The 21,712-nt window shown below is 37.7% G+C and overlaps 3 protein-coding genes across 5 annotated transcripts; 1 reads left to right on the forward strand and 2 right to left on the reverse strand.

The window, feature by feature from the left end:
• Nucleotides 1-37: 37 nt before the first annotated feature.
• On the reverse strand, nt 38-5,099 carry LOC107040316 (actin-like protein 6B). Its single transcript, XM_015260352.1, has 5 exons — nt 4,965-5,099; nt 3,281-3,550; nt 2,337-2,980; nt 908-1,105; nt 38-830 (listed from the first exon to the last, which is right to left on the reverse strand). The coding sequence occupies exons 2-5, from the start codon at nt 3,543-3,545 to the stop codon at nt 615-617; spliced, it is 1,323 nt and encodes a 440-aa protein (XP_015115838.1). The 5' UTR covers nt 3,546-3,550; nt 4,965-5,099; the 3' UTR covers nt 38-614.
• A 1,100-nt stretch (nt 5,100-6,199) lies between these two features.
• LOC107040358 (transmembrane protein 177) lies at nt 6,200-10,499 on the forward strand. Its single transcript, XM_015260418.1, has 4 exons — nt 6,200-6,313; nt 6,447-6,612; nt 8,253-8,786; nt 10,146-10,499. The coding sequence occupies exons 2-4, from the start codon at nt 6,461-6,463 to the stop codon at nt 10,435-10,437; spliced, it is 978 nt and encodes a 325-aa protein (XP_015115904.1). The 5' UTR covers nt 6,200-6,313; nt 6,447-6,460; the 3' UTR covers nt 10,438-10,499.
• Nucleotides 10,500-11,422: 923 nt separating this feature from the next.
• Nucleotides 11,423-21,657, reverse strand: LOC107040356 (golgin subfamily A member 4). 3 transcript variants are annotated; one of them, XM_015260416.2, is made up of 5 exons: nt 21,273-21,657; nt 19,790-20,386; nt 13,434-17,726; nt 13,276-13,305; nt 11,423-12,487 (listed from the first exon to the last, which is right to left on the reverse strand). In XM_015260416.2, exons 1-5 carry the CDS (start codon nt 21,357-21,359, stop codon nt 12,161-12,163), a joined length of 5,334 nt encoding a protein of 1,777 aa, XP_015115902.1. In that variant the 5' UTR covers nt 21,360-21,657; the 3' UTR covers nt 11,423-12,160. The 3 variants fall into 3 exon arrangements, with proteins under 3 accessions (XP_015115902.1, XP_015115901.1, XP_015115903.1); XM_015260415.2 differs by having other exon boundaries at nt 13,434-17,741; XM_015260417.2 differs by lacking the exon at nt 13,276-13,305 and having other exon boundaries at nt 13,434-17,741.
• Nucleotides 21,658-21,712: the final 55 nt, after the last annotated feature.

Raw genomic sequence — 21,712 nt, forward strand, 5'->3', positions numbered from 1 at the left:
CAATGATAACACAGGAAAAATAATTCTCTCTCAATCGTACTGTTACGATTTCCTTTTATATTTTACAAAACACGTCTTTACACGATTCCTATGCCACCTGATCTGAAGTGAATGTTCCGCTGTTAATAATTATCTTGGGAACCTGTTCGATTTTTTTGAGTGAAAAATTGATGTGCAGTGAAGTGAAAAAAATATTTGAATGTGAAAGTACCTCAGAAACCATTGGATCTAGGAGACAAAACATCCAGACCTTTTTTGTGCGAAATTTAATTCTCTACAAAAAATGTTCACCGACATTTGCCTCTGAAACCACTCATTACGGAGGGAATTCGGTATTTAAAATAAAAAGTCACAGTAGCATGCTTTTTTCCAATTCAATCCCTCCAACTTCCTCATTATCTCGGAAACCGTTGGATTTAGAAGAAAATGTGTCTCCACCTTTTTCGTAGGAAATTTAATTCTCTATAGAAAATGTTTTTTCACATTTTACTCTAAAACCACTCGTTATCGAGATAAGTCCATGTTTTTCCACGACGAATGTTAGATTGGAGGGAATTTGACACTTCACTGCAAGAAGGTGAATGAAAGAATTATTACTGGGGAGTTCTGAGGGTTTAAGGGCATTTTCTTTCTACTTGGCTCTTCCCACTCTCTTCGTACTCCTGATTGGATATCCACATCTGCTGGAAAGTCCCTATGGAGGCGAGGATCGATCCTCCTATCCAGGCGCCGAATCTCCTCTCAGCACAGCCATTAGCACTGATGAGTTTTAATCTCATGCTGGAGGGAATCCTCATCGATAAATCACGGTTGAGGCGTTCTGGGAATCCCTGTGGGTGAAATTAAAAATTATTGTTTGTTTAGGGTTTCATTCTGCCCCCATTTCCCCTGAGAAAATTTAATTTACCTGAATGAAGGAATTTCCTCCAGTGACGACGACACTTCCATACAACGCAGGTCTCACGTCGACGTCGCACATGCCAACACTCGTGGTGACGATGTGTCCACAGCCCAGCATCGTGTTACCCACCAGGCCTCCTCTCATCTGAACGACACTGGGGTCGAACAGGGCCTCTGGTATCCTGAATCTCTCGGTCGAGAAATCCTATAAAAAAATTTTTTTTCGTAATTTTTTTTCTTCTTAATATAAATTCTTTACAAAACGTGTCTTATGACCTAAGGATATTCTAGTACTTTGGCTATTTTTTCTCCAGTGACATGCTTTTCTACTTTTATAGTCGAACATCCGAACTTTCATTTGAGCCCCATTTGACCCTAAGTTTCCCGACAAGAATCTCATTATTTGAACTTTGCAGGTCTGAATTTGAATCGCGATATTGAACCGTTAGAAAATATTTTTTCAATCTGAAAAAATTAGAATGTTTACTACTGGAGAAAGATTGATGAAATAATTAAAATTTTTTTTTTAATTTCGAGCATTTTCTATAAATAATTTATAGACAATCAATTTTCCACCATAAAAATAAGGTTTCCAAAAGTTTAAACAATTTCAATTACTTATTTGTAAACAACGAATGTTTAAAAAAAATAATAATTCTGGGCAAAATATAATTTGCATGACGCAGAATATTCATGATTTTTTTCAAATTTTTCTCACGCAATTTGATTGCCAAATTTGATGATTAAAAATGGGTTAATCTATAGTATGGTCTGACCAAACTGTAAAAGATACTTGGTTATCCTTAATATAAAGTCTTCACAAAAACTAGAATGTTTACTTTTGGAGGAAGACTGATGAAATAATTAAAAAATTCGAATTTCTAAAATTACGAGCATTTTCTATAAATAATTTATGGACAATACATTTTCCATTATAAATATAAGGTTTCCAATAGTAGGAACAATTTCAATTATTTATTTATAAACACCGAATGTTTAAATAAATAATTCTGTGCAAAATGCAAATAAATGTCTGAAAAAATCTGAAAGATGGCTTGAAAAAATTGTTCATCATACAGAATTTCATCAACTAAATTTGATTTTTCTAACTTGTTTCATTTAATTTACAAAAATGTTTAAAAATGCCAGGTGGAGCTGCCGCCATCTTAGAAACTTGCGGCCGAGGGAGGTATTCCAGCAAGATGGTGGTGCCTCCACCTCGCATTTATAAACATTTCTTAAAATCATTTATCCCCATCATATCACCTTCAACTCGTTTCGTCCAGTTTTCAGAGAATGATCAAATTTTTCAAGCCATCCTTCAGATTGTTTCTCCCCCTTTTGGATAAAAATTCATCGTGCAAAGTTATCCCCTCATTTCATTCATTTTTTTAAACTACCAAGGCCATTTAAATGACTAGAAAAATTGTCTTCACCTGATGGTACCCCGTTGGGAATTCATACTGAACCGCAGGAATAGTGGACACGATTTTCTCGTCATAAGGTGTCTCAGAGATCTGTAGAACAGTCGCCTGGAAGTCCTGAATGAGTTTTTTCACCATGTAATTGTGCCATGACTTGGTGACCTCTGGAATTCCCTTCTTGGGAGTCCACCTGGGCTTCTCGTGATCCTTGACGATCTCCTTGCTCCCCACCATGTACGCAGGTGACAGATCGATGTCGTTCTCCTGAAGATACTGCCGGCACTGCATGCTGATGTAATCGCCCCCCAGGGGTGACTTGACAATTGCCTGGGTCAGGACGAAACCGTCCTGAACGGGAACAGCTGATGTGTGAGTTGCCCCAGAGTCCACGACGATTCCAGTGGCTCTGCCGTTGGCAAAAGCCGCGAGCACTGCATTCTTCACAAGAAAGTACGCAGGAACATTGTACTTCTCGAACATGAGCTCTGTGAGCCTCTCTCGCTTGCTGCGAATGTTCCAGGGGGACTCGGAGAAGAGGACTGGGTGGTACTCAGCGTCAGACTGAATGACTTTTGAGTAGGTGTAGTCCAGGACCTTCTCGAAGTGATCCCAGTCCTCGATCATACCGTCTTTCATGTACGAGACCACCTCCATGCCTGGAATTTTTTGCATTTTTAAACTCCAGGGGGACAGGGGAATTGAGGGAAACGAGGAGGCTGATAAACTAGCCAAAAACGCATCAGAATTTAATGACGTGGATTATCGAGTCCCATACACAGATCGTAGGGCCAAATATAAACATACTGAAAGACAAGATACAATAAGGGAAATCAGACATCAGGCATTGTACAAATTTCTGTATGATTTGTATTTTATCTTTCCCCCTCTGCATTTGGGGCTATGTATTCTATAAGCAGCAATGAATTCTATTCTATTCTATATTCTAATATTCCCACCTGGTCTAGGCACATGAAGAATCGTCGTGTCGATGTAGTACTTCGGCTTGGACTGCGTTATGTTACTGTCCGGCTTCTTATCATCCACATCCATGGGCTCCCCCTTGTTGCTCCCGCCATTCGTGTCCTCACCGATTCCAACGACAGCTGGAATTTCCGCCTTTGGTGTGTCCTCCTGGGCATAGCCCACTCGCAACGAGTGGTGCCCCAGGTCGAACACCAGGGCTCCAATCTCATCACCACCGTACAACATTCCCCCCGACATTTTCCCTGAAAAATCGAATGAATCGACTAAGTTTCTCAAATCAATCGAACATTTCTCAATTCCTCAATTAAGGCCCGCGTGGATTATCTTTCGGACGTTATCTCGATTGTTTTTCCACCTTTGTAATGTAAAATATATCACAATTTCCATTGGGTTTTACATCACGCAGAAGTCCCGAAAAATTATGATTGTAGAATAAAAAAAAGTAGAAAAAAAATGAACATTTTCAAAGAGCGTTTTTAATAAAGATTAAGAGATGAGTCTGATAGAGAGGAAATAGTGAATGGATAATGACATGACAATTTTAATTTTGTTGAAGCTTTATATATGGCTTTCTTATCATGCAAAAGGCCTCAAAATTTTTTTTTCAAATTTTTCCAAATTTTATTACGCCCACAACGTTAATTATTCAGTTTTGTGAGTTTTTGACAAAATTTTGGGTTTCACCAGAAGTTAATTTTTTTCAGGTTTTTAAAAAGTATTTTCGACGGACATTTTCCGTCCTTTCGATTGAGTATGGTGCCAATCAGCTTACATCATCGGAACTGCTTTAAAATCGCAAAAAAAAATAGAAAATTTTGGGCGGTAGCCCCTTCCCCCATCTCGATTGGATATTTTTTAATTTCCTTACCCAAAGCGACTGTTTTTACGAAACATATTGAAAAATTAGACTGGGACTCGGGTTTGTTCTATCCAAAAATTTTTTTTTTCAAATTTTGGTTTTGAAAATTTTTGCCAATTTTCAATTTTTCAATTTTTTCATTTCAAAATTTATCATTTGTCGACCATTCATGGACCATAAATAATGAATTTTAGAAGGAAAAAATTCAAAAATGAGAAATTGGGAAACTTTTCTTAGAACGAAATTTGAAAAAAAATATTTTTGGATAGAACGGATCCGAATACTGGTCTAATTTTTCAGTATGGTTCGTAAAAATAGTCACTTTGGGTAAGGAAAGAAAAAGATCTTCACCCGAGGTCGGGGAAGCGCGTACCACGCACAATTTTCTAGTATTTTGACGATTTTAAAACCTTTACGACGATGTGAGCTAATTGGCACCATGCTCAATCGAAAGAACGAAAAATTTCCGTCGAAAATATATATTAAAAACCCAATAAAAAAATTGGACCTCCGCTAAGATGCAAAATTTTATCAAAAACTCACAAAATTTAAAAATTCACGTTGAAAACGTAATAAAATTTGAAAAAAATGGAAAGAATTTTGTGACGCCATTTGAATGATAAGAAAGCCATATAAGAAGCCTCAACAAAATTAAATTTTTGAAGGTACAAAACCATATCAATAATTGGTGAAAGAAAAAAAAAATAAAATGAAAATTCATTCAAAAAACAAAAACAAACAATGACGCCGGGGATTAAAGATCATTCCAACAATCATTCAACGATAAAATCGCTCACCTTCAGTCGATTATCAACACAATTAATCCCCTGTTCGTTAATTTATCGTGCACCTTTAATTACTTTGCCTTTTTAATTAAATAAATGAATTCTCTCTGTCCCAAGTGTTGATCCACTCTTTTTCCCTCAATTTGGGGTTATGTTTTCGAGTCATGATGCTGTTGACAGATGGCGGCAGTCTCCCTGTTGAAAAAATCGCAAGAAATTCGAATGATTGATTTTTGCTAAAAAAATACTACAGCCAAAATGTCTTATAAAAATTAATTACGAAAGCGAAGTCAGCAGCAGAGCAGTAAAACGATTTAAGATGATTCAGTCTTTAGCTCAGGGATCGACAAAAATTGTTACTAAGTAATTTTTTAAAAAGTAATCATGGCTCCTTACTTTTTGATTTACATTTGAAAATAATTTTTCATTCTCAATTATGATTAAACAGTGAATTCTAAATATCTGAAATTGATTTTTCAATTAATCAAATAATCGTCATTCTTGAGAAATTGATTACAGATTTATAAAATATTAGCGAAATCGGAAAAATTGATTTATGATTAATTTAAAATTTGAAAAATTGTACTATAAAGTTACCTGATTTTATGTACAATAAAATCATTTGAATTCTGTTTTATGATTTTGCCGATCTCTGCTTCAGCTGAATTTTCGAAAAATATCTCCGAATCTGAGGGAGTAACAGAATTTTCGTAATAACCTTTTTTGTAGGGCAAATTGAGGGCTACAAAAAAGGTAATAATAAAAATTTTGCTATCTCCCTTAGATTTCGCGATATTCATTGAAAACTGGCCAATAGTCAAAATCGACTTGAATCGTTTTAGCACTTTGCTACTGAAATAAATAAATAATTATCATCAATCGTGATTAATAACAATAAAAATGAGTAAACAATCATAACGGTAATTAAAATTAATTTTTGTAATGAATTTTTGATTACGTTTAGGGGCCGGTGGGGTAAAATGGACACTTTTCACTTCTTTAAAAATATTCATAACTCATATTTATCAATTGAGCTCAGTCTAGACTCATCACAAGGGGGAAGAATTGCCCTTTTTATTGAAAAAAAAATGATACAATTTCATGAATAATTCAATAAGTCATTAGTATTTGAAAAAAAGTAAAAAGTATCGGTTTTACCCCATCGTTTCCTAATCGTTGTTATTGACAAGGTTTTGATAAATTAAGAATTCTTTCTTACCGACTAATTAAACATAACCTCGTCTCTCAATCAATTCCCCTGGCGGAATGAGAATCAATGGCCGGTGGATTGTGTTAACAATAGAATAATTAAATGGAATAATAATTATTTGAGAACTGTGGAAGACACTAGGGAATTCGAGGTAATTAGTCGTTAGAAAATTGTTGAAAATCAACTGCTTTTGAAGGATTTTTCCGATGTTTCGTGAACCTGATTTTTAATTTTTTTGATCAAAAGATATTGTAGACATTGAATTATTTTTTAAACATTTTCAGAGGAAGAATTAACGATGGCGAATCGATTAGCATGGTTCCTCACACCTGCAGGAAAAACATTCGTTTCTATATCAGCAACTGTTGCTGCCTGTGGAACCGGCCTTGCGGCATGGCTACCACATACAGCTTTTTTGGAAAAATATCGTGATTTCGTTGCTTTGAGAAAGTAAGACACATGAATTTTTCAATTTGAATCTATGATTTTGTTCTCTTCTTTTATTTTTTCACTCAATTATCAAGTTAATTGCATTATTGGAGCTGTCGATTGATCATTGACTAGCCACAATAATTAGAAGCAAGGGCGCAATAAATTCTCCATAAAAAAACTTAATCTTGCGATATTTACACAAACATTCAACATAAATTCACAATGTAATCACTGAATTAGTCAATTATTAAGTTAATTGCATCACTGGAGCTATAGATTGATCATTCACTAGCTAAATCCCGGCCTTTAGACTAGTAATTCGTCAATCTAGGAATGAAGACAGAATTCAGAAAGATTCGTGCACTATTTCTTGAATATAGAGAATATAGAGACATTTTTCGTGGAAAATTGAATTCTCTAGGCAAAATCCCATCGTGTGCTCGTAGAGGATGTCCCTGATTGGATTCCTCGTGAGTCTTCCAACATCTTCTGGGAATTTTCTAATTGATTTTTGTGATCTGCTAATTCTTCGAGTTGAGATGAATATTTTTGCTGGAGATCTTCTAGTCCTGACGATTTTTCTCTCATTATTCCCTTGTTTTTGAAAATTTTTTACCTCACAATTTCGATCTCTTCGATTTCGGTTTTCTGACTCAACATTTCGCCCTTTAGTTTTTGGTTTTCAAGTTCTAGCTTGGTTTTGGATTTTTCTTTGAGTTGAGTTCTTGTTTTTATTTTGACTGATCGAAGATCTTTAAGTTGAGGTTGTCAATCTCTGCGATGAGTTTGTTGTTCTTTCTCGTGGGTTTTCCGTTTTTTCGATAGTTTCTCGAGCTTTTGATCATTCTGTTCCGTAAACACCAATTGTTTCGCTCATTTTTTCCCTCTATTTCTGTAAAAATTCAATTTCTTCAGCCAATTCCTTCGATTTCTCATTTCATAATGAAAGTTTCTCATTTTCTTTCTGCAAAATATCAATTTTTTCCTTCAACTTCTCTAATTTCTTGTTTTTCTCCTTTTCCCTGTGGAAAAGATCCCCCTTTCCCCTTAATTTCTTCAACTGCTCATCCAATTTCTCACTCTTCTCCCTCTCCTTCTCCAGAAAATCAATTTCTCCTTGCAAAGTTCCAATTGTTTCCACCAATTTTGTATTCTTCTCAACTACTTCATGATGTTTAACCCTAGATTGGTCACCATATGAGGGAAGTACCGCAGCGCGTCGTTTTTCTTGCATTGCCATTGATTAACTGATCGGAAAAATAAAAAAAAATCGACTTTTCCAATCAAAGTGTCTAAAAAAATTTAATAGTTATAGAACAACATAATTCTCAAAATTCCTAAAAAAACAAATTATTTCTAACAGAGGAATTATTTTTTCCCATGTTAAATCAAAGTGCCTGTTACGCGACGTTGCCGGAAATTCGCTAAACGCGCCCGGGCAGTGTACAGTGAATTTGGCAACGTTCAGGCCTAAATAACACGGCGGCGCTTCCCGCGGACGTGACCAATCGCTGGGTCGCGTAGTGACCAACTAGGGCTAGGGTTAATCCCATTCTCTCCTCCAACTCTAGAAACACTTGCTCGATATCTCCCAAACTACTGGTCCGATAAATGTCATTTTTTTTTCTAAATACTCGTCTTATTTTCGAATCTTCCAGGAACAGTCAGCCCATGCCAGTTCCCGAGAACCTCCAGACCCTGTTCACCTCAGTCCTGGAGGACCTCTCCCTCAACGACTACTACAAAGTCATCTCGAAGTCCTTCATGGTCTTCGGATTCGACGTCTACAACATAGGCGCCCTGAACTCCCGCAAGGGCACCTACATCGGCCTTCCGATAAACTTCACCTACGACTCGCCCTCCTCCATAAATAAGAACGACATTTTCATAAATAACGAGCCTGTGAACTGGAACCGAGAGGACGCCCGGCAGCTTCTGCAGTCCCTCGTCCTGTCCGAGGACGCGAAGAAGTACGCGATTGGGAGGGAAGTCCTCATGACGGACAACAGCCGGATCATGTGTAATTCGCTGACCTCGGGGGTGTTGACTGGGAGCTGTTATGGCCTAGCTTCTAAGATAAACACTTCGATGAATCTTTACGCGAGGCCCAGGCTCGTGCGGGTAATTCTTTATTCGCTGACTTCTCTGTTCTTCTGGGGTGTCTGGGCCATGCAGAAAGACACAATAATCAGGTGGGTCGTTGGTGTTTTTAAAGGAGCTCTACCCTTACGGTAAATTCAAAGATTATTGAAAACGAAAAAAGTTGCAGAAAACTCGATTAGATTCGGAATTCTAATTTTTTTCGCAATTTAATTATCGTTTTGGTTTTTCAAAAGAGAAATGTTTAAAAATCAAGATTTAAGCCAGTGTCTTATGTGAAATTCCACATTTCCATTGAAATCAAAAAATCAAATCTGAATGTTTCTTCATTAGATGTGAAAAAATCGAAATTTTTTGACACATGAAAAATAATCCCCGTTTTGCAAACAAGTTTGATTATTTATTTGTAAGAGGGAAATGTTTGAAAAAATATAAATATTTTGCGAAATTTAATTTAGATAATACGGACTGGGTATGAATTTTTTCAAATTTTTTTTAGTTGAAACATTTAAAAACTGAAAACATCCGAAACTACAGCGTAGCCCGGCCAAAGCTGGCGGTTCATTGTATTTTTTATCCTTTCATTTATTTTTGAAAATAATAAAAGTGACGATAAACAATCAAAGGAACATATAATTTAGTGTGACGTTTGTACCATGATTTTTTACAGCTAGAATTATATTATTTCACACCAAATGATTGTTTCATGTCACAAGATAGTTAAATTGTTTATATATTTTTTCATCTCTTTAAGGCCCGGCCGTATTATCTTTCGTCATCTGAAATTGTCAATTAAGTCCTGCATCATGCAGAAGTTTAAAAAAATTATGAATGAATAATAAAAAAAAAGTAGAAAAAATTCTTAATTTTTTCAAAGAGCATTTTTAATTTATATTCAGAATAAGTTGACTAACAAGAAATTGAAAAATGTATCTGATTTACGGTGACGAATGGCGGCCTGTCACCCAATATCATGCGAGGGGAAGACTGATTTCGAAAATCTTCTCCCACACTGCACAGAGACATTTATTACGGAAAAGGCTCTTTGAAAAAAGTTGTTATATTTTGGAGAATTTTTTAATCACACTTTTATCACATAAAAATGGCAGATGACTACATACCACTGTTTTAAAAATTGAGATACCTAGCTGTCACTTCCCATGAGGAGTTAGTGTTTTGTTATCCACCATGGAAAATGACAGTTAATAGATAATTTACCACAGCGAATCAGATATTTGTAATTTCCACTTTTTTCAACTCATTCTGAATCTCAATTAAAAACACTCTTTGAAAAAGTTCAGAATTTTTTCCATTTTTTTTATCATTCTATCATAATTTTTGGGAATTTCTACATGATGTACCGCTCGATTGACAATTTTGGATTACGAAAGATGAAAAAAATCCAGATAACATTGAAAAATAGAAGGAATAATTCGCTCTTAATTCACCAGGTACTACGAGTCCGATGCCGATGAACATCTAGCTCAGTTAGGGGAAAAATACATCCGAGGGGCCATCGAGTATTACGAGAAGACTCTGGCGCGTAATAAAGCCATGAGGACGTTGATCGGGGCACAAGGGGCCAAGGCCTTCAATACAGACGGAGACGAGATCTTCTTCTTCAGACAGAAGCATGTGTCCCTCACTCATCGAAAGGAGTTCTTCGAGAAGAAGCTCAAAGAGAAAACAGAGGGGAAAGACGAGAAGAATGTCGAGGAGATTGTGGGAAATGCTGTTAATTAGGAGAATTTACGTTGTAAGGCTTTTGATTTTTTAATTAAAATTGTTGTACAATTACAGGTTTACATATTTACAGTGTTCGTTTAGATTTTTCTGCTAGGGTTTTGAATGTGGGGATGAGCGAAGTGATAATTACACTATTATTTTCCCTACTTCACTAGAAAATCCATCGTTCGTCGATCAAAATAAGAAGAATAATTGGTAAATTATGCATTCTTCTCCTTATTTTATCGGATAAATTTCTTTTTCCTCCTGTCCACAATAATTAAAAGCAAGAGCACAATAAATTCTTCATAAAAAAACTTAATCTTGCGATATTTACACAAACATTCAACATAAATTCACAACGTAATCACTGAATTAGTCAATTATTAAGTTAATTGCATCACTGGAGCTATAGATTGATCATTCGCTAGCTAAACCCCGGCCTTCAGTCTCTATTAATTCGTCAATCTAGGAATGAAGAGAGAATTCAGAAAGATTCGTGTACTATTTCTTGAATATCTCTGAAACCGCTGGGTTTTTGGGAAAATTTGGGGAGACATTTTTCGTGGAAAATTGAATTCTCGACGAACAATCCGTTCGTGTGCTCGTAGGGGATGTTCCTGATTGGAGTCCTCGTGAGAGACTTCCAACATCTTCTGGGAATTTTCTAATTGATTTTTGAGATCTGTTAATTCTTCGAGTTGAGATGAATATTTTTGCTGGGGATCTACTAGTCCTGACGATTTTTCTCATTATTCCCTCGTTTTTGAAAATTTTTTACCTCCAAATTTTGATCTCTTCGGTTTGGGGTTTTTGGCTCAACATTTCGTCCTTCAGTTTTTGGTTTTCAAGTTCTAGTTTGTTTTCTAATTGAGAAAGTTGTTGTTTTAATTTTGAATGATCGAAGATCTTGAAGTTCAGGTTATCAATGAAACTCTGCGATGAGTTTGTTTTTTCTCGTGGCTCCATCGATGTTCTGGACCTTTCGAGCATCTGGGAGAGTATCTGAATCAATCTTTGGAATATTATTCCTCTGTCCTTGACATTTTTTCGAGTTTCTCTAGCTTTTGATAATTCCGCTTCGTAAACTCCATTTGTTTCGCTTATTTTTTCATTGTCTTTCTGTAAAAATTCAGTTTAATCAGCCAATTCCTTCGATTTCTCATTTCATCCTGGAAGTCTCCCGTTTTTTTTCTGCAAAATATGATTTTTTTCTTTGAATTAACTTTTCAGATTTCTCGTCTAATTTCTCATTTCTCTTCTTTTCCCTCAATTTCTCATTCTTCTCCCTGTTCTTGTGCAGAAAATCTATTTCTTCCTGCAAAGTTTCAATTTTTTCCACCAATTTTTTATTCTTCTCGACTTCCTCATGATGTTTGGACCCCATTCTCTCCTGCAACTCCATCAATTTCCCCTGCGTTTCCCTCTGAACTTGCTTCACCCCATCATTTTTATTCAACTTCAACTTGTTCTATACTTTTTCAACCATCTGGGAGATCTGGAGGTCTTTGTTCGTGATTTTCGAGCCTAACTGTAGAATTTTTGAGGATAATTTCTGGATTTTTTAGGCTTTTTGGTGAATCTCGAGCCGGAGATATCAACGAAATAAAGCACCTGAATTTTTCATTTCAAAATTTCTCTCGTTTCATCACCCCTTCGGTTTCTGGACCACCATTTACGTTCTGGCAGTTTCATATCAGCGGTCTTTATTGAATCCTCATCCTCAAAAAATTCTAAACCCTTAGGAGAGTCTCAGAGACCCCAGGAGCGTCAGCTTGTCCTCTTCTTTTTTTAGGATTTTGTTCGTCTGGTCCTGATCGAATTTCACCACTGCAGCTATCACTCGGGCGAGGACGAGGGTCTCTCGTCCCATCATGTACTCGTAGAGAATGTTCCTGAGGTACTCGATTTCCGTCGAGTCCTCCAGTGCGTCGTGCCTCAGTTTCACTATCTTCCGGAGTTCAGCCAGTTCTCGTCTCTGAGAGACCAGGGTCTGCTGGAGAGAGTGGAATGATCCTGTGTTCGATTGAACTGCAGCCATAGCTACTCTCGACATATTCTCCAATTCCTGTAATCGAAAAATCATTTTTTCTCAATCCAGCAATTTTGTTTTTCGTTATTTTAAACGAATACGTGTTCTATCAGAAAGATTTGAATTTTCGGGGAGGACTGTCAAGTCGTTTGACTCATTGCAAGCATTGTCAATGTCAATGTTGTAAAAAAAATATTGGGCATATCAATTTTGCAAAAAAAGAAACTGTGAGAAAGTTTACCTAAGCATTTTAGGGGCTGAGGCGTCTCTGACGAAACTAAATCCCAGAAGAACAAATGGATAATCGCGTTTTTTTATAAATGAGTATAGTAATTGTTGCCAATAAATTAGCAATTTGCTTCCGAATAGGTTCTCTTTTTTTTCAATTTTTTTTTCACTATTCTCTTTTTGTATTTTTTCATGTGATAGTACTATCATCAATTAAAATGTCATCAAAATTTTGCGTATTATTTCGTTCTTTCAACGAATTGTGCGACAAGAAGATATTGTTATCAATTTTTTGAGTGATCGTTGAAAAATCGACTTTTAGAAAAATATCAATTTTGTCAAAGTTGTATGAAAAATTAAAATTTAATTGGTGCCAATCAATAGAGTTTATTAAAGTCTATATTCATGAAAAAATTTATGCAATTCGATTGATCCCTTATAAGAAAATTTAAAAAAATGAAGAAACAAGACAAATAAAAATCGCATATTGGGACTTTATAGACCATATTCAGTCGCCCTAACACAAAAAATTGTAAACTTAAATTGGAGCGATTACAAAGCTTCCATTAACAAGCAAAAATAATAAAATAAATTACCTCTTCCTTCTGCCCTACATTATCCTCATTCTGAAACCAAGAAAACAACCAAAATCACAAAAAAACCAGATAAAACATTCCAAAAAAACGTTAAAGCAGAAAATAAAAGCAAATCATTGCTCCCCTCTCAAAAATTCTAAAAAACCCCAACAACTCACAAATTTATCCTTCTGCCACTCTTTCTCCATGCCCTCCAGCTGTTCGCTCTTGGCCTTGACACTCTTCCACTTCCTCTCCACCTCATTGACTTCATTAGCATGCTCCCTCTTGATATTGGTGATGGTGTCCACAAGCCTCTGCACCTCCTTCTCCTTGCCCCTGAGGCTCTCGATCTCCTGGCTCTTGGCAGTCAGCTCCACCTGGAAATCCTTAAGCTGCTCCCTGTACTGCTGCACCAGGTCTGACTCGTACCCCTGCTGCCTCTCGAAATTCTTGTCCAGGGCGGCCTGGATCTCCCCATCCTTGTCCTGCAGCTGAGCCTGGAACTCCTTCACCAGCTGCGTCATCCTGACCCCATTCTCCTCCTCGGTCGTCTGCATCAGACCCTTCAGCCCCTCCATCTCCCTCCTCAACTCCTCATTGAGTATCTCCAGCTGTGACTCCTTCGCCTGGGAGGTGATCAGCTTGGACTCCATGGCCTGCAGCTGCCCCTGGAGCTCCTCGATTAATTTGTGAAGTCTCTCACCCTCGATCTTCTCTTCTTCACTTCTGATTGTCGTCGACGACTGCTGTCCCAGGGGCATTCCCTCGGATTTCTCAATCATCTCCAGCCTCTCCGACCTCTTCCTCAACTCCTCCATCAGCTGACTCGTCCAGGACTCCTTCTCCAGGAGTTCTTTCACCTCATTTTCCTTCTCAGATAATTTTTTCGATTTCTCTTCAACCAGAATGGCGTTCTCTCTCTGAATTCTCTCCCTTTCTCTCTCCAATTCCTGCACCCTCTCCTTGTGAGATCTCTCTTTTTCTTCCAGACTCGATCTCGAGATCGTTAACTGCTCCTGGAGATCATTTTTGAGACTCGAGATCTCTGATTGAAGAGATGAGTTCAGTTCTTCCAGCTTCTTCATATTACTTTTGTGATCCTCCTCTTTTGTCTGGAGATCGTTCTGGATTTCCTTCAGGGATTTTATCTCAAGTTGATAGTCGTTAGACTCTGACTGGAGACTTTGGAGCTTTTTATTTAGATCCTGAAGCTCTTCACGTTGGGCTTCCATTTCAGACCTCGAGGATTCCACAAGCGAGAGCTTTGATGATAGTTCAGAGTTCTCGAAGGATAACTGGGATAATTTTTGCTGGAGCTCCAGGAGCTCCTCCTGTTGGGTCTTGGAGAGGCTGGAGGTGGCCCTCAAGGCTTCGTTCTTGGACTCCAGGTCCTGGATCGCCTTCGTTTGCTTATTCTTGAGGTTTTTGAGCTTCTCTATTAATTCGGTTTTTGATGTTATCGTGTCCTTCAGGGAGGAGTTCTCGGTGGCGACCTTCGAGTGCTCCGCCTGGAGGTGTTGGAGATTCAGTTCTGTGTCTTGGACACGATTTTTCGAGGCCTCGAACTCTGAAGTTACAGCTGACAATTTTTCCTCCGTTTGTTTCAGATTTTCCAGGACTTTTTTGTGGTTCTTTTCCTCCGTTTTTAGTTTGTCAGAAGTGGAGGCAGAGATTAAAGACAATTCCTGCGTTTTTATCCTGAGGTTCTCCTCCAGCTGCTGAATTTGTTGCTGAGAAGACTCTAGAAGCCTCTGGTTATCAGAAATTTCGATTTTGAGGTGATTGGACTCCTCTTGAGAGTCTTTCAACATCTTCTGAGAATTTTCTAATTGTATTTTGAGATCTGACAGTTCTTCTAGTTGAGGCGAATATTTTTGCTGGAGGTCTTCTAGTTCTGAGGTTTTTTCTCTGATTATTCTCTCGTTTTTGGAAACTTCTGATCTCAAAATTTCAATCTCTTCGGTTTGGGTTTTTTGGGTCAACATTTCGTCCTTCAATTTTTGGTTTTCTAGTTCTAGGGTTTTGGATTTTTCTTTGAGTTGGGAGAGTTGTTGTTTTAATTTTGAGAGATCGAAGATCTTGAAGTTGAGGTTGTCGATCTCTGCGATGAGTTTGTTGTTCTTTCTCGTGGTTTCGTCGAAGTTCTGGACTTTTTGGAGCATCTCGGAGATCTGGAGGTCCTTTTTCGTGATTTCTGAGTCTAGTTTTTGGATTTTTGAGGACAGTTCGTGGATTTCTGAGGTTTTTTGGTGAATCTCGTTGGATAGCTCTTGATTTTTGGGGATTATTTCGTTCATGGCGGAGATTTGTCTAGTTAATTCTTCGATTTTCGAGGATTTTTGGTGAATTTCTGATGATAGTTGCTCGTTTTGAAGCTGGATTTCATGGAAATTGTTCAATCTTGCAGACATTACCTCGATTTCTGAAGCCTTTTGATGAATTTCGTTGGATAATTCTTCGTTTTTGTGGACAATTTTATCGTAATTGTCAATTCTGTCCTTCAATTCTTCAACTTCCAGAGATTTTCGTTGAATATCCGACGAAAATTCTCCATTTTTCCTTGAAATTTCCTCAATTTTCCTTCTCAGTTCTCCAATTTCCAACGACAGTTCCTCATTTTTCCTCACAATCTCCTCAAAATTCTCAGCTCTTCTACTCAATTCTTCAATTTCCAAAGATTTCCTCTGAATTTCTCCACTCAATTCCCCATTGCTCTTCGAAATTTCCTCAAAATCTTTCATTTTCGCTTTCAATTCTCCAATTTCCAAGGACAATTCCTCATTTTTCCTCACAATCTCCTCGAAATTCTCGGCTTTTCTGCCGAATTCTTCAATTTCCAAAGATTTCCTCTCAATTTCTCCACTCAATTCTCCATTCCTCCTCGAAATTTCCTCGAAATCTTCAATTTTCCCCTTCAATTCTCCAATTTCCAATAACAATTCCTCGTTTTTCCTCAAAATCTCCTCAAAATTTTCAGCTTTTCTACTCAATTCTTCAATTTCCAAGGATTTCCTCCCAATTTCTCCCACCAATTCTTCATTCCTCCTCGAAATTCCCTCAAAATCTTCAATTTTCCCCTTCAACTCTTCAATTTCCAACGACAATTCTTCCCTCTTCCTCTCAGAATTCCCCTCAACGCTTCTCAACCCATTGATCTTCTCCTTCAGCACCTTCTCCACCTCCACAATCTCGTCCCTGACCCTGAGCCCCTTCACTTCCTCCTTGATCCCCTCGCAGCAGTCCCTGAACCCTTGAATCCTCCGCCTATAATCCAGAATATTTGCAATCAGGCAGTTCCTCTCCCTCCTCAGCTGCTCAGCCTCCCCAGAGATCCTCTTCACCTGCTCTTTAAGATCACTAACAGTCGATTTACAAGACTTCAACTCACTCCTGATCCCCAGGATCTCCACATTCTTCTCCTCGAGCTCCTCTCTACTCGAATCCTCAGACAATTCCTTAATTCTCGAATTCTGAGAGTCTATTTTCTCCTTTGCCTTCTGCACAGCTGCAGCATAAATCTGTATTTTAGAGTTCAATGTCTGAATCAATTCGTCTTTAGACGATGTATACTCTGTCCTCGACATTTTTTCGATAGTTTCTCTAGCTTTTGACAATTCAGCTTCGTAAACTCCATTTTTCTCCCTGATTTTTTCATTCTCTTTCTGTAAAAATTCAATTTTCTCAGCCAATTCCTTGAATTTCTCATTTGATTCCGGAAGTTTCTCGTTTTCTTTCTGCAAAATATCAATTTTCTCCCTCAACTTGTCAAATTCCTCCTCTAATTTCTCGTTTCTCTCCTTTTCCCTCTGGAAAAAGTCAATCTTTTCCCTCAATTTCTCCAACTGCTCCTCCAATTTGTCGTTCTTCTCCCTCTCCTTTTGCAGAAAATCTATTTCTTCCTGCAATGCTTCAATTTTTTCCACCAATTTTTTATTCTTCTCTACTTCCTCGTGATGTTTAGACCCCATTCTCTCCTCCAACTCTATCAGTTTTCCCTGCATTTCTCTCTGAACTTCTTTCATGCCATCATTTTTATTCAACTTGGCCATCTCCAACTCCTCATTCAACTGTTTGATCTGTTCCTCTTTTACCTCAAGCTCTCTGTGGATGGAAAGTTTGTTCTCGGCTAGAGAAATCGCTGACTCTTCCTCCCTCCCCTTCATGGTGTTGAGCTGATCTCTCAGGTTATTGATTTCCCCCCTGGAGATGATTAAATCGTCCTCGAGGAGTCGAAACTTCTCGTCGTTGGAGGCCCTCAGGGCCTCGAAGTCCCTCTCCAGGACATTCTTCTCCTCCGTCACTTCCTGGAGCTTCTCCTTGGACCTCCTGAGGGATTCTTTGTACTTCTGGAGAAGGGCCTCCAGCTTCTCGAACTTGGACTTGAGGGCGAGGTTCTCGGGGGCTGGGGACTCCTCCAGAGGCGGCGAGAGGTCCACTAGAAGGTCTGAAGCCGGTGGAGACGCCGTCGCCTGCAAGAGCATTACCTGCCCCATGGCAGGTACAATCATCAGGTACTATCTTTCGAATGTTATCTGGATTTTTTTTATTTTCCGTAATCCAAAATTGTCAATTGAGTGGTACATCATGTAGAAATTTCCAAAAATTATAATAGAATGATAAAAAAAAATAGAAAAAATTCTGAACTTTTTCAAAGAGCGTTTTTAATTGAGATTCAGAATGAGTTGAAAAAAGTGGAAATTACAAATATCTGATTCGCTGTGGCAAATTATCTATTAGCTGTCATTTTCCATGGTGGATAAACAAAACACACCAACTCCTCATGGGAAGTGACAGCTAGGTATCTCAATTTTCAAAACAGTGGTATGTAGTCATCTGCCATTTTTATGTGATAAAAGTGTGATTAAAAAATTCTCCAAAATATTACAACTTTTTTCAAAGAGCCTTTTCCGTAATAAATGTCTCTGTGCAGTGTGGGAAAAGATTTACGAAATCAGTCTTCCCCCTGCATGATATTGGGTGACAGGCCGCCATTTGTCACCGTAAATCAGATACATTTTTCAATTTCTTGTTAGTCAACTTATTCTGAATATAAATTAAAAATACTCTTTGAAAAAATTAAGAATTTTTTCTACTTTTTTTTGATTATTCATTCATAATGTTTCAAAACTTCTGCATGATGCAGAACTTAATTGACAATTTCAGATGACGAAAGATGAAACAAAAAACATCGAGATAATGTTCGAAAGATAGTACACCCGGGCCTTAATTCATTGTTTTTGGGGATTATTACGGTTATGAGTAGGTCCAGGAGAAAATATCTGAAGATCATTTTTGTAGAGAATTTAATTTCCTACAAAAAATGAAATATCACATTTTTTCGTAAAACCACTCATTGCTGAGATATTCCCATCTTTTTTAAATGAAAAAAAGTGAAAAACTGAAAGTTGGGATTGGAAGAAAAACATTTCTATTAATGTGCTAATTATCTCGTTAACGAGTAGTTTCAATGAAAAATGTCATAAAGATTATTCGTAGAAAATTAAATTTCTTTAAAAAAATGTTCTATGACATTTTCCTCTAAAATCACTAACACTAAATTAAAGAAAACAACACTTGAAGAGATTTTTTAAAAATAATATGCTAATTATCTCGTTAATGAATAATTTTCGACAAAAATGTCTCAATATCATTTATGGAGAGCATTAAATTTCCTACAAAAATGTTTTATCACATTATTTGCTAAATGAAAAAAAGTGGAAAAATGAAATTTTGGGACTTGACGAAAAACACCTCTATTAATATGTTCATCATCTCGTTAACGAGTACTTTCAAGGAAAAGTGTCTTAAAAACTTATGTGATAGGAAATTAAATTCCCTACAAAAATGTTCTATGACATTTTCCTCTCAAGTCACTCACTACCGAGATATTTTCGCAAGTAATACCCCGAGAGCTTCAAAATTATCGAGCAATTCCCGATAGGTTCGTTTGTGTGCAGGGAACCTTGAGGGAATTACTCGATTAATTTTGAAGCTCGAGTAGTATTCGGGAGGGAATTTTCCCATCCAAATGTCCAAAAGAATTGCACTATGAGACAAAATCCATCTGACATTTCCAACCAGGGCTTCACTCGACCTCGAAATCTTTTGTTTTCCACAAATTTAGTCAACATGAAAAATTACCAGTTGAATTATCAAAAATTATCAGCTGAATACCGTGTTGACTATATGAAATAACAGTCGAATAGTGCAATTCTATTGGCTGACATTTGGATGAGAAAAATTCTCGTATTAATGAAATGAAAAAAGATCTGAAGAACAGAAATTAAAGAAAGCAACACTTGAAGAAAAACTTCTTTAATAAGATGCTAATTATCTCGTTAACGAGTGCTTTTCGACAAAAATGCCTCAAGAACATTTCTGCAGAGAATTAAATTTCCAACGAAAAATGTTCCATGTCCTTTAGCCCTAATCCACTCCAAATAACCTTTATAACAAGCTGCATATAAAGTCGACCCCTTCATCAATTAATCTTCATTATTAACAATCATCATTAACGATGAATCCTCCTTACCTTGGTGTTTAACGTCCCGATGACATGATCCTTCTCCTCGATATCATTCCTGAGTGCCTCCTCCAGATGAGCTTTCGCCTGCTGCTCCAGCTGGCACTGCTCCTTGAGATCGGCAATTCTCCTCAAGGCCTTGTCCTGCGTCTCCACGAGAAGACTCTCCAATTTACTCTTGACCCTCTCCATCTCCCTGTAGTGAGTCGCCAGGTCTGTGTACCTCCCCCTGTACTTGTGGTACTTCCCCTGGGCCTTTCTGTAGGCGCTGTACACCTGCTCCTTCGTCACCCTCTCGAGATTCGGGGGAATGTTCTCGTCAGCTTCACTCGCTGACTGGTCCATGTCCGAGTGGAGGTGGTACGTGCTGGGGGCGCCCTCGTAGATCGGAAACAGGGAGGATGTGTCAGCACTTGTCACTGAGGATATTGAGGAACGCCTGGAGACACCCAGGGAGTTGGGGGACGTCAAGTCCACGGAGTGGAAGCCCTGGTGACTTGGGCTGTTCTTCGGGGTCTCGTCACCCTCCTCTGTGAGGGAGAAGTTGTCGTTTGATGCTGACAGACTCTGGATGGAGGTGTTGGAGACTGACGGGGAGACAACTGCCTGCAATTGGAATTTTTCATTTTTTTTTCATTTTTCATATTTTTTTCTTCCCTCTCAGGCGAGAGTGGGGCAAAATAAAGCAGCTGAACGACTATTTGACGCAATTCAAGCAAAACAATTTTTTTATCAACTTTTTATTTTTATCAACTTTTTTTATTATTGGGATTACTGTTGAGAATAATATTCTCCATTCAGCAGAATGGAAAATTATAGAGAAGTTTTGACGGGAGAAGATTTAGTCAATGGATTAATTGAAAAGAAAATCCACTCACCCCTATATATTTTTTTTATCTCGAATTATATCTATTTGAAATAAAACTCTTGGAATTATTCAATTTTTTCAATGGGGAGAGTAATTAAAAAATCAAGCGCCCTTGGGAATGAAAAAAAAAATTACTGAAATGCCCTAAAAATTTTGCGTCATGAATTCTCAGCCAAAAGTGGATGAAAATATTTGAAGGATAGCTTAAAAAATTTGTTCATTTTCTAGGAACTGGATTAAACGACTTGAAGGTGATCTGAAGACGATAAAATTTTTTTAAAAATGTTTAAACATACGAGGTGGAGGCACCGCCATCTTGATTGGATACTCCCACTACCGAAAGGGGCTTCAAAGATGGTGGTGCCTCCATCTCATATTTTTAAACATTTCTTAAAATTATTTATCCTCTTCAGATTAACCTTAACTCAATCCATGCGGTTTCTACGAAATGAACAAATTTTTAAATAAAAAAAAAAGAAAATGAGTAAAAAATAAAAAGAATATAAAAAATATATCAATAAAAAATGTAATGACTCACAACTCCTGGAAAATCAATTCCTGCAATTGTTATTCTCATAATTATCTCATAATTATTTATTGTTAAATCACTGACAGATGGATTACCTGTGCCAACTGCTGCATGCTCGCCTGCAGTCTCGCCGGGGACTGCTTCATCTCCTCAGCGAGTTTATCCTTGAATTTCTTGAACATTCTCGAGTCCTTTATCAACCGAAACTTCCCAGACGATAACTGATATCGGTTTCCTGTGTTTACGTGGAGTTTTAGGATCTATCAACACCTCCACCAACCTCTTTTCCTCGTTCCTAACAGTTTATTTTTGTGAATGAGACACTGGGACGAGGGAATTCTGATGAAATTTTCATCGTCGGGCTCAATGGATATCTGGGAAACGGGATTTCGCGCTTTTCGGAGGCATCGAGGGGTTGTTAATAAATTAATTGCGGACTATTGAATTTTAGAACGGGGGAAAGTGTCGTATGATTGACGGGTGACGTCACGCCTTGTCTCGGGTGTGGAGATTTTTCGGTGTGTCAGGAGCCAGG

This window comes from Diachasma alloeum, unplaced genomic scaffold (genome assembly GCF_001412515.2).
Source record: "Diachasma alloeum isolate Michigan unplaced genomic scaffold, Dall2.0 Dall_scaffold_00327, whole genome shotgun sequence".
In the NCBI taxonomy this organism is placed as follows: Eukaryota; Metazoa; Arthropoda; class Insecta; order Hymenoptera; family Braconidae; genus Diachasma; species Diachasma alloeum.

Coding starts and splice junctions, on each gene's coding strand:
- LOC107040316 (XM_015260352.1), bottom strand. CDS start 3,545: ATGTCGGGGGGAATGTTGTACGGTGGTGATGAGATTGGAGCCCTGGTG. Junction 1,106..2,336: donor TCCCAACGGGGTACCATCAG/GTGAAGACAATT, acceptor ATTTTTTTATAG/GATTTCTCGACCGAGAGATT. Junction 831..907: donor GAGGAAATTCCTTCATTCAG/GTAAATTAAATT, acceptor TTTCACCCACAG/GGATTCCCAGAACGCCTCAA.
- LOC107040358 (XM_015260418.1), top strand. CDS start 6,461: ATGGCGAATCGATTAGCATGGTTCCTCACACCTGCAGGAAAAACATTC. Junction 6,613..8,252: donor GATTTCGTTGCTTTGAGAAA/GTAAGACACATG, acceptor CGAATCTTCCAG/GAACAGTCAGCCCATGCCAG. Junction 8,787..10,145: donor CAGAAAGACACAATAATCAG/GTGGGTCGTTGG, acceptor TTAATTCACCAG/GTACTACGAGTCCGATGCCG.
- LOC107040356 (XM_015260415.2), bottom strand. CDS start 21,359: ATGTTCAAGAAATTCAAGGATAAACTCGCTGAGGAGATGAAGCAGTCC. Junction 20,387..21,272: donor GCATGCAGCAGTTGGCACAG/GTAATCCATCTG, acceptor TTCCAATTGCAG/GCAGTTGTCTCCCCGTCAGT. Junction 12,488..13,275: donor ATGTAGGGCAGAAGGAAGAG/GTAATTTATTTT, acceptor TTTCGATTACAG/GAATTGGAGAATATGTCGAG.